Below are 12,850 nucleotides of genomic sequence, written 5' to 3' on the forward strand. Positions count from 1 at the left end.
ATCTTATCTAATAGTGGTGCATATATTATCAGCAGTGTGCCTCGTGGTGGTGATAACCACTTAGTTAGATTGTTCTTGGTACCTATATAGGCAACCTTGTCCTTATTTGCTGTCATACTAATAAGTGGAGGATGCATTTCCTAAAAGCATCATGAAATATCTATATGTTTGGATGGTACCAACTCCTTCTCTCGAATATGGGACATGATTTTCTCCTGAGAAATAGTGGAGAAGGTGGTAGAGGAACAAATAATTGGGTGGATTATCACCAGAGGGATATCAGCTACTCCAGCAATTAAATTCTGATATACTGGGTGCATGATCAACTGCCTTGACTGGCCAGTAAGTATGGCCTTAAATAGTCAATTAATGACCACTTAAAAAATCTGCCACCACTATCATGATTACCCACCCTTGCCGACAGATGAGGAAATTGGCTGCCTTCTCAACTGGAAAACAGGTCTTCTGGCTGGGTGTGGGGGACTAGGCTCCGTTTGTCCCAATCTGTGAATTGCAGGCATGGATGAGGATTGAAGATAGGGTGCAGGAGCATGGTTGCTGAAAGACTCTGGAGTTGCCACTGAGCTCCCTGTATCTCCAACTTTCCTGCAGATCTCAGGGACTGTCACTCACAATGGTTGGCCACTTCAGGCAGGGTGGAATTCTCGGTTATGGGACCTGTTATGTTTCCATTTAAGACTTAATTGCCAAATCGGAACATGCTTTCATTGGTGGGGCAGAAGGATCTATTAAAGACACCCAGTTCAACACCGAACAAAGAAAGGAAAATCCCACCCATAATGTCAGACAGTGGTCACTCTGTACTTCACACCGGCTACTTATTATTCATTTAACGATGAGGGCTGCCAGGCTCCCCTACACTGAAGCATCCTGGCCAAGCCATTTTTTGGTTCTTGCTTAATGCATCCAGTGAGCTGCTCATTCATAATTATAACTTATCCATCTTTGAACCAGGATGTTGCAACTAATATATAAAAAATACCAATGATCAATAGTAGAGGTGTTACAGTTTTATATTGCAAGGACATAACTATGGATGGCTTACCATAGCCTTGGCCCACTCAAATTTGAGCTTGGGTGAAAGATAATTTTAAATAGAGTCGTACAGATACAGAGATGTACAGTATGGAAATAAACCCTTAGGTCCAACCCGGAGAAAGTGAAGACTGCAGATGCTGGAGATCAGAGCTCAAAAATGTGTTGCTGGGAAAGCACAGCAGGTCAGGCAGCATCGAAGGAGCAGGAGAATCGACGTTTTGGGCATAAGCCCTTCCCCGTCCATGCCGACCAGATATCCTAACCTAATCTAGTCCCATTTGCCAGCACTTGGACCATATCCCTCTAAGGAGAAAGTGAGGTCTGCAGATGCTGGAGATCAGAGCTGAAAATGTGTTGCTGGAAAAGCGCAGCAGGTCAGGCAGCATCCAGGGAACAGGAGAATCGACGTTTCAGGCATAAGCCCGTCGATTCTCCTGTTCCCTGGATGCTGCCTGACCTGCTGCGCTTTTTCAGCAACACATTTTCAGCCCATATCCCTCTAAACCCTTCCTTGTCATGCACCCATCCAAATGCCTTTTGAATGTTGTAATTGTACTAGACTCCACCACCTCCTCTGGCAGCTCATTCCATACACACGCCACTATCTACGTGAAAAGTTGTCCCTTAGGTCCTTTTTTAAATCTTTCCCCTCTCACCCTAAGCCTATGCGCTCTAGTTCTGGACTCCCCCACCCCCAGGGAAAAGACTGTGTGTATTTATCCTATCCATGCCCCTCATGATCTTATAAACCTCTATAAGATCATTCCTCAACTTCCGACGCTCCAGGGAAAACAGCCCAGCCTATTCAGCCTCTCCCTATAGCTCAAATCATCCAACAATGGCAACATCCTTGTAAATCTTTTCTGAACCCTTTCAATTTCACAACATTCTTCCGATAGGAAGGAGACCAGAATTGCACACAATATTCCAACAGTGTCCTAACCCAATGTCATGTACAGCCACAATATGACCTCTCAACTCCTGTACTCAATGTTCTGACCAATAAAGGAAAGCATACTAACGCCGCCTTCACTATCCTATCTACCTGCGACTCCACTTTCAAGGGACTATGAACCTGCATTTCAAGGTCTCTTTGTTCAGAAACACTCCCCAGGAACTTACCACTAAATATATAAGTCCTGCCCTGATTTGACTTTCCAAAATGCAGGACCTCACATTTATCTAAATTAAATGCCATCTGTCACTCCTCAGCCTAATGGCCCATTTGATCAAGATCCCGTTGTACTCTAAGATAACCTTCTTTGGGGTCCACTCCACCTCCAATTTTGGTGTCATCTGCAAACTTACTAACTATACCTCCTATGTTCACCTCCAAATCATTTATGTAAATGACAAAAAGCAATGGACCCATCACCAATCTTGTGGCACTCCACTCGTCACAGGCCTCCAGTCTGAAAAGCAAACCTTCATCATCATCCTCGGTCTTCTACCTTCAAGCCAGTTCTGTATCCAAATCGCTAGTTCTCTCTATATAGCTGCACAATGATCAAAGCTACATCTGGGGAAATAATGTTAATGACCTGTTGCTTCGTTCTTATTATTTAAAGTCTGTCAATTTGGTGAGAGAGGTCACATGTTTGCTGTGACAGGGGAAGTGACAGCATTGATCCTGTTCTGAAGAAGGGTCACTGGACCCAAAACATTAATTCTCCTTTCTCTCCACAGATGCTGCCAGACCTGCTGAGTTTTTCCAGCAATTTCTGATTTTGTTTCTGATTTCCAGCATCTGCAGTTTTTTTTTGTTTAGCACTGATTCTGTTTTTCAAACTGTCTGTGGTACAAAGTGCAATGAGACAACAATGCCCACATTGCATGAAAGAAAAAAAATCCAGCAATGTGCATCAGTCAACTTATTTCCACCCATCCCTGCCAGCAATAGGAGCTTTCAGAATGTTCTACAGCAATGATTAATTGGACGAATCAAATAGTCAGAGCGTAACCCATCTGCCCTAAGTTGAGACACTCCCAAATTTTTATTCCTGGTAAAACCACTGCTATGTAGCTTTATTGTGTACTTGACATTGATTAGCCATTAGTGGGGCACCATTATAAACCTTTGAAGCAAATCACCTGGTATTATCTTTGCCTTAGATTGACGACAAAAGGATGAGGCACAACATTGGATGGCACAACAGAACTTAGCTAGTAATGCTTCATATTCCTGTTCAAGTTGGATGCTAGAGGATTTTATAGCACTGTGTGAAGAGGAATAGATATTTTCCTGTTGTCCTGGTTATTGCTCCTTCCTCAATCCCAAAAACCAAATTAATTGGTCACTTGATATTTTTTGTAGGAGCTTGCTATGTATAAAATAACACCTGCTTGCAGAAAAGAAATAATGACTGCATTCCTATGTAATTTGTTGTCGGATAAATAAATATAACTTGGAGATGTAGGGTGTTGTGAAAACTGTTCAAATATATTTAATTTTAGCACTATAGAAGAGTGAAAAATAATTACAAAAGTAGAGGTGACTAAACATTTTTGTTCACTTCCTTTCTGTAAACTCACTGATTTTTAAAATGCTGTCCGGTTTGCTTAAGAAGTGTTTACTTAGCCATTTTTTTCACGAGGGAAAGGAACCATGTAATTCCTGTTACAGTGACGTTATATGTATTGTGATGTAGTTCAATCAAACTTTTAAATATTGGTACTTTTGTAAATACACCAAAGAGCTGGTGAGGAGTGGTAATTTAGCTCCTCTCAGTCGATTGCAGCAAATAGTTTTATTCTCTTAAGTCTACAGCTATCACACTTCAATTTAAATGGAATACTAGTTCTAATTAAGGATCCACTTACAAGGTTTTCTTGAGTGAAAGAAAGAGAAATTCTATTACTTGCTAATCCTGAAAATCATAATAAATATGAATAGCTTTAAGAACACAGGCTGTCTACTGCAGACAAGAAGAAGCCCTTCCTGAAGAAGGGCTTATGCCCGAAACGTCGATTCTCCTGTTCCCTGGATGCTGCCTGATCTGCTGTGCTTTTCCAGCTCTGATCTCCAGCATCTGCAGACCTCACTTTCTCCGCAGACAAGAAGAGCAAAGGTTATGCAGTTTAAAAGTCCTTTGAGCATTTGAGGTCTTGATTTTTAACCCAAGATTGCAATTATTTAATTGTTGACTCATATCCTCAGCAGTGACAAAATTTATTGATAGGAGGGTTTGAGGAAAAAATGTTTGTGGGTATCTGGAATTCGTTGCCTAAAAGGATGGTCGAGGCAGGAGTCCTCAAGCTACTTAAAACTATTTAGATGAACACTTGAAACATCATAACATACAAGACTACAGACCAGGTGCTGGAAAATGAGATTAGAACAGGTGAGAGTTTGACCAGCATGGACAAGATGGCCCAAAAGGACCTGTTTCCATGCTGTAAAAACTCTATGACCTATGTTCAGAAATTTGCATTTGCATTATGTTTAAAACATCTACTGCAGAATGGTTGTCCATGGTCAGAATATTGTGATTAATGTAAAATTTTGTCAGGAGCAATGTCATAGCATTTGCTTTATCGGTGATACTATCATACTCTCTGGGAAAAGCTTTTCAAGTGCAAGGGTGAAAAGCTGTCATCAATGGGATAAACATGTCCAGAGCAGATTTAACATAGTCACAACATTTTACTTGACATCCTTCAAAGGATTCAAAAAGTCTGCTCAAGTTGCTAAAATAGAAGATTGTTTCTCTGAAGTCATAATTCTTTCTAGCTCTTAATTTGGAAAAAAATGACTTCTCCAAAGTCTGGTGTTGTAAGAACACTATTTATTGTAAATCTCAGCTATATTTTCAGTAAGGTCCCAGGTTTCATCCCTTTTATGGCTTATTACTTCTAATTTCACCACCTCGAGATGTGAATTTTAGAAATGTTGGAAGTCCTGTTATTCTGTCTTTGGAACATTCATGTGAGCATATAAGGGCTTCATGTTGGATCCTAGGCTTTTGCTGACTATACAATTCTTAGCGAAATGACAATGAACTCAACAACCTCAAGATTAAGAAAAGACTTGAGGTTTCCAGCTCAAGGAGTATAAAAATCAACAGGAGTTACTCATTACAATTGCTCTACAACATGCTGGTGGCTGTGGGCGAAATCTACAAAAATCTATTCTGGGAATCATGCAATGAGGTCATTGACTACTGTTTCTGAAATGTGACAATATTGCATAAATCATGCTTGATTAAGTTTTTATTGAATAATACTCTTAATTTCACAAATTATTAGCTTTGTACTCATTATATGATATGTTTTGTTTTCATATATGTGATTAGAACAAATATATTTAACATCTGAAATTAGGGTGTATGTGTGTAGTGAACTTTAGCAAGCTGCTTCCTTTGCTTCAGCAGAGAGGAAGTATGATGGTTATTGCCACACATGTGGTGACGAGCATGAGTGCACAGTTTGAATGATTGTGTGCATCTGATGCTGGCTTGTGGGAAAGCTATAATATGTACTTGTGAATGCATTCCTTATCACATTCCTGTGAAAGAATTTAACATGATATTGACTGGGAACTGTAATATGGATTTTTGTAGGTTAAAAGATAATTAATGATGACTTATTTTACACAAATGAAAACATTGCTGTTTGAGGTCTGTGATCATTAGTATTGGAACTTCGTTCTAAGGACTCTGAACATACAATAACCTGCGTTATTTATCATTTCTATTGTAATGGTACAAGGATCTGTTATTGGTTATTATTGTTTTAATCCTGACTTACTAATGATATTTTATAACTTTTTAACTTTTCTAGTCTGAAATTGTGAATGTAATTGAATACGATTGGAGCATTTCATAACTTATTACAGTGCTCCAAAGGTGTATAGATTTACCACAATGGAAATATTTTAAGTTGTATATATACATTAAATAAGGGTGTTTGATATAGATTTATACATTTAAAAAAAAAATTTTTTTATTGAAGAATAAAATTGCGGAGAAGGGAGGCATCAATCAAAAAGACGCCATGCTGTCTGCGACACCCCTGTATGGCAATCTTCACAGCTGGATGAGTACTGATCGGGTCCGTATGTGTGGAATTAATGAAGATGGGTAAGATGAGTTACATTTTTATATGACTCTAAGTAAAACTACATTTTGGCCTGAATTTTGCATTGTAATGATCGTGAATCTGACCACATTTGCTGTTATTACTTTGTGGAATTGATAATACTTTTAGTGTCCATATATGTGTGGTTAAATAAAGAAATGCAGATGTTACTCTGTGATTCCATGTGTATCCACATGGTGTGCAGTTGAAGTCCATGTACGTGATAATCAATCAAACATCACTGAATTTGTGTGATGTTTTGCTTCTTACACTATTATTATTCTCAATACAAAAGCCTTAAGTAGATTCACTTAGGCTCAGGTGTAAGTTGTTCATTAACAGGTGGCACGGTGGCTCAGTGGTTAGCACTGCTGCCTCACAGCACCAGGGACCTGGGTTCAATTCCTGCTTCGGGCAGCTGTCTGTGTGGAGTTTGCACATTCTCCCTGTGTCTGCGTAGGTTTCCTCCAGGTGCTCTGGTTTCCTCCCACATTCCAAAGATGTGCAAGTTAGGTGAATTGGCCATGCTAAATTGCCTGTAGTACTAGGTGCATTAGTCAGGTGTAAATATAGGGGAATGGGATTGGGTGGGTTGCTCTTCGGACGGTCGGTGTGGACTTGTTGGGCTCCAATCCTGCTCCAATCCTGCTCCAATCCTGACCTCACCATCAAGCCAGCGGACAAAGGGGGCGCAGTGGTAGTCTGGCGCACTGACCTCTACATCGCTGAAGCCAAACGCCAACTCGAGGACACCTCTTCCTACCGCCCCCTTGACCATGACCCCACCCCCCATCACCAAACCATCATCTCCCAGACCATACAGAACCTCATCACCTCAGGAGATCTCCCACCCACAGCTTCCAACCTCATAGTCCGGGAACCCCGCACTGCCCGGTTCTACCTCCTTCCCAAGATCCACAAACCTGACCACCCTGGCCGACCCATTGTCTCAGCATGCTCCTGCCCCACTGAACTCATCTCTACCTACCTCGACACTGTCCTATCCCCCCTAGTCCAGGAACTCCCCACATACGTTCGAGACACCACCCACGCCCTCCACCTCCTCCAAGACTTCCGTTTCCCCGGCCCCCAACACCTCATCTTCACCATGGATATCCAATCCCTCTACACCTCCATCCGCCATGACCAGGGCCTCCAAGCCCTCCGTTTTTTCCTCTCCAGACGTTCCCAACAGTACCCCTCCACCGACACTCTCATTCGTTTGGCCGAACTGGTCCTCACCCTTAACAATTTCTCCTTTGAATCCTCCCACTTCCTCCAGACCAAAGGGGTAGCCATGGGCACACGTATGGGCCCCAGCTATGCCTGTCTCTTTGTTGGCTACGTAGAGCAGTTGATCTTCCGTAATTACACCGGCACCACTCCCCACCTCTTCCTCCGCTACATTGATGACTGCATTGGCGCCACCTCGTGCTCCCGCGAGGAGGTTGAGCAATTCATCAACTTCACCAACACATTCCACCCTGACCTTAAATTTACCTGGACCATCTCTGACACCTCCCTCCCCTTCCTGGACCTCTCCATCTCCATCAGTGACGACCGACTTGACACTGACATCTTCTACAAACCCACCGACTCCCACAGCTACCTGGATTACACCTCTTCCCACCCTACCTCTTGCAAAAATGCCATCCCGTATTCCCAATTCCTCCGCCTCCGCCGTATCTGCTCCCAGGAGGAGCGGTTCCACCATAGAACACACCAGATGGCCTCCTTCTTTAGAGACCGCAATTTCCCTTCCCACGTGGTTAAAGATGCCCTCCAACGCATCTCATCCACATCCCGCACCTCCGCCCTCAGACCCAACCCCTCCAACCGCAACAAGGACAGAACGCCCCTGGTGCTCACCTTCCACCCTACCAACCTTCGCATAAACCAAATCATCCGCCGACATTTCCGCCACCTCCAAACAGACCCCACCACCAGGGATATATTTCCCTCCCCACCCCTCTCCGCCTTCCGCAAAGACCGTTCCCTCCGTGACTACCTGGTCAGGTCCACGCCCCCCTACGACCCACCCTCCCATCCTGGCACTTTCCCCTGCCACCGCAGGAACTGTAAAACCTGCGCCCACACCTCCTCCCTCACCTCCATCCAAGGCCCCAAAGGAGCTTTCCACATCCATCAAAGTTTTACCTGCACATCCACTAATATCATCTATTGTATCCGTTGCTCCCGATGCGGTCTCCTCTACATTGGGGAGACTGGACGCCTCCTAGCAGAGCGCTTTAGGGAACATCTCCGAGACACCCGCACCAATCAACCACATCGCCCAGTGGCTCAACATTTCAACTCCCCCTCCCACTCTGCCGAGGATATGGAGGTGCTGGGCCTCCTCCACCGCCGCTCCCTCACCACCAGACGCCTGGAGGAAGAACGCCTCATCTTCCGCCTCGGAACACTTCAACCCCAGGGCATCAATGTGGATTTTAACAGTTTCCTCATTTCCCCTTCCCCCACCTCATCCTAGCTTCTAACCTCCAGAAACTCGATCCCCTGACCTGTCCGGACTTGTCCGACCTGCCCAGCTCCTTTTCCACCTATCCACTCCACCCTCTCCTCCCTGACCTATCACCTTCATCTCCTTCCCCACTGACCTATTGTACTCTATGCCACTCTCTCCCACCCCCACCCTCCTCTAGCTTATCTCTCCATGCTTCAGGCTCTCTGCCTTTATTCCTGATGAAGGGCTTTTGCCCGAAACGTCGATTTTGCCTGTCCTCGGATGCTGCCTGAATTGCTGTGCTCTTCCAGCACCACTGATCCAGAATCTGGTTTCCAGCATCTGCAGTCATTGTTTTTACCTTGTTGGGCTGAAGGGCCTGTTTCCATGCTGTAGGGAATCGAATCTAATCTAAAAACTGCACATAATTCTGGCTAAGCAACCTTCTGATCCTGAAAAATTAATTTTATTTGTGGATTGCAAATCTTTACATTCCATGCTAAAAATTTAATAAAATTTAAATTTTTTTAATTGAAAAGTTTGATATTTCAGCACGTACCTAAATTACATGTTTTTGTGTTATCCACCAACACCTTTGCAAGGCAGTTAGGAATTGGCAAGAAAAGCTGACCTAGTTAACAACATGCATCCCACAAATGAGTAAAGAAAACAATCCATTCCTTATGAAAAGCACCAATCTTCATATTGCATATACCTTCCTGGTTTGCTACCTAAAAAATTCTTCTGTGGTTCCTGTTTGAGAAACTCACTGTTATTTGATGTCAGAGATCCTTGTGGCTTGTGCCAGATGAAATGAGGCCTGGGAGAAGTGAAATCTATGCCACAGAACATGATAGATCTTAAATGGGAAATTGACTTCAAGGTCAGCAATGTGTGGCATTACTTTGCCGGTGATTGCTAAGCTCTGGCCATTAAGACACGGACTCATCTGCGACAAGTCCTTGTTATCAAAGAAGGGTGTAGTTATCGTTATTACCACAAAGTTCCCACAATATTTGCTATAACTGCAACTCCTACACACACACACAATTGATTTTGTTTACTTGCATAAAATAGAAGAGTGTTAACTAAATTTCATGCTTAGACATCTTAGTTTATAGTGTAGGATTACATGATTAGCTTTCTCTTCAAACCTGAATTAATAACATTTGTAAAAATGGTTTTATTTAGTTGTTTGTTGGAATGAAGCAACAACTGCTTGTGAATGAAGAGCAAAGTTTTAGATAAGAATCTGTAGAAATTTGGCTTTGTTTTTTGCATTCAGCTGATTTGCATGCTGACTATCATATATTGAGGAATTCCTCTTCAGCGCAGATGAATTGTGCAAAAGGTTCAGGCAAAGTGCTAAGATGATAAGAAATTCTAACTTGACAAGCATAATTTATTTCAATCTCATTAAGAGTTGATAGAATCTCTAAGAGATTTACATTTTGCTTGAGAACATATCTACAAGACTTTGATTGTAATCACCTAGCATGTAATTTATGAAGCTAGTTTGGCACAGTCTAGTTTAGATATATCCTGAAATTACTTTGTGCTACTGGTGGACAACTGCTGGTGGATTTTTCGCCATTATTTGATATGTGAAGGAAATTACGATTGTAGTGTTAAATAAATTAAACATATAAAAATGAAATACTTTTAGTGCAAACAGTTTACCATATGCTTTCATATGTGATATGTTTTATTCCATTTGTGCCAAAATTGTTTCCGCAAATGAGTAGGATCTGCCCAGTCTCTAAGCTACATTGATCCAGACATGAGTTGTAGGGACTATGTATCACCATCGTGCAGACTAATATATGTACCATGTAGTTTCTATACTATTGTTATATTTTTAATCACCAACATCTTTACTTCTGTCAGTTTTTGATGAATAAATGCATTGTTAATGCATTTGGTTATTTGATTCTTCTTATAATTTTCAACATTTCTCAACTTCATTGCTGAACTTTCAAAATAATAGAATATTGCCTTTATCTCACCAGAAATATCGCTCCAGATAGATGTGCCATTTGTCACCAAATGTAACACCCATTCAGTCCACCATACCAACTTTCTAACTATCCCAGTTGGCTGAGGAATATTTGAATTATGGGACCATTGTCCAAATTGTCAACTCTCTGATCAGATTCAAGTAGTGATGGCTCAAATCAATTAACATATCTGAGATAACAAGCTTCAGTGTTTGTTACTGATCACCTGGCTGTTAAGTGCATTTTCTTAGAGGAGCTAGTACTCCAATAGTATTTACAGGGGAACCTCAATTATCCGAATACCAATTATCCGAAAATCAGATTTTCTGAAGGTGATCTCGAGATCCCAACAGAAACATTATATCAAAGACACGTGTCCAACACTGATCATGTCTTTTGTTTACAGTGATTAAAAGTGCTGCCGAGAACTGTCCTGGACTGATGGGAGTGCAGGCACCGTCTCTAAATGACTGACCTCCCACCCTCTCTCTCTTTTCCCACACTCTCCCTGGAGTTCTCCTCAGGCGTATACCCTAACCCCCCTTCCCCAGATATTCTCTCTAACATTGTCCTGTACAGAGCAAAGGTGGAACCTATCAAAACGTTGTAGTAAAAAGTTGTGTGTGTGTGTGTGTGTGTCACGCGCGCTATTTGGAGACTCACCTCCCCCCCCCACCACAAACAGCATAGCAGCGGCAGCCTTGTTATTGATGTCCAGTCCAGCTGCCCTGGAGCGGGGTTGCGTAGGGGGTGGGCCGGGTTTGGGGCGGGGGGGGGGGGGGGTGGCAGTGTTGGGGGCAGGCTGGGGCTTGCGCCCACTGTGCTGCTGCTAGTATCCTGAATGGGCAGCAGACTTAATAGAAAACTCCAAGCCCCAGAGGAAAGGTGTTGAATAGATTAACCGAATAATCAATTATCCGAACGAAATAGTGCCCGCCCATCTCATTAGGATAATTGTCATTTCTCTGTATTATTGTTGCTTTCATGAATATTTATTTCTTGAAGATTTACACCATGAAATAAAAACAATTTGAATAATAGTACCACCAGTATTTTTCAGCTTGATGAGATATGATATGCCAAATGTGGATGTTGTTAGTATTTAACACAAAAGTATGGGATTCATTGACCCTGGGCATTAACTACTCCATGTGTCAGGATGTAGAATGTTCATCTCAAATATATTTTGAAGTGGTTATCTGGAACAGGAGGCATGTTTTTTTCTAAGTGTTTATCTTTTTGTCCAAATCGGAGGATAACACGTTTGTGTTTTGCTTCTAGTTGTCTTGAAAGAATAGGGCCTCAAACATTAGCTAACATTATTTGCACTAGTTGAATATAAAAAGCAAAGTTGTCATTCTCCTAGCGGACCATACGCTGTTCTTTCATTAAAGAGAGACAACTGGTGGTGGTTTAAGCTGAGGGTCGCCATGCTTCAGGTGAGGGAAGAGTTTGAGAAGGAGAGTCTTTCAAGGTAATCTCAGCCAGTGTGGGAATTGAACATGTTGCTTTGGTGTTACACTTTGGTGTTAAATCAGTTCAGTTACTGCAAGTATGATCTTGTTCCTTGAAATCCAACTTTCGTTTCTCAACTCTCAGATCCTATCCCCTGTTGTTTCTCTGATCTCTCTGTTACTTCTCATTTTCTTTCAAAAAGTTATTACTTGGTTACTGTCTTATGGTCTTGCTATTGCTTGCCTCAAATCTTTTCTTCCTGCAGAAAAGAAAGAACTGAGAGTATGACCCACTTCAAATGCAGAAGTCACAGAAAATGTGACATATGATGGTCTTTGCTGGAGGTCAGTTAGGTGAACCCCTGAAGAAATTTCCTTAGTAAAGTGGAAACAAGATGTTGGCCTGACTCCTAACGTTATTTTAAAGGCATAGTGTTTTAGATGGTTTTTTCCCTCGTAGAATAATTGCATGTCATCTCCTGTTTATATGAAAAGATTGAACTTTTTTTGCAATAATATGGAATATCTTATAAGTATTCAAACACTGTAGGAAAGATTAAACCAAATGCTTAACATCCGATTTGAGAAATACCTATTGAAGTGGAAACGTGCTGGTGAAATCCTAAGATAAGATAATTTCAAAACCACTGCAAATTACTGTGTGTATGCCTGGGTTTCTCTGTGTGCGCAGCATAAGATTCACTTGGAGAAGTAGTCATAATTGTGTCAGACCTTTGTTTTAAAAGTAGTCAACAGTTATGAAATGTAATAGTCAATTTAAGATGGTATGTCTCGAACAA

At 41.9% G+C, this 12,850-nt stretch overlaps 1 protein-coding gene across 6 annotated transcripts in view; it reads left to right on the plus strand.

Moving 5' to 3' along the window:
- bcor (BCL6 corepressor) overlaps positions 1 to 12,850 on the plus strand; it is a 328,887-nt gene that overhangs the window by 255,639 nt on the left and 60,398 nt on the right. For all 6 annotated transcript variants that reach the window (XM_087992844.1, XM_087992839.1, XM_087992840.1 and 3 more), the window contains one exon: positions 6,010 to 6,137. In XM_087992844.1, the coding sequence (XP_087848970.1) occupies positions 6,010 to 6,137 (128 nt within the window). The remainder of the gene's footprint in view (positions 1 to 6,009; positions 6,138 to 12,850) is intronic.

This window comes from Chiloscyllium plagiosum, unplaced genomic scaffold, assembly GCF_037043375.1.
Source record: "Chiloscyllium plagiosum isolate Xiang-an unplaced genomic scaffold, Cpla_swu_hap1 HiC_scaffold_12, whole genome shotgun sequence".
Classification (NCBI taxonomy): Eukaryota; Metazoa; Chordata; class Chondrichthyes; order Orectolobiformes; family Hemiscylliidae; genus Chiloscyllium; species Chiloscyllium plagiosum.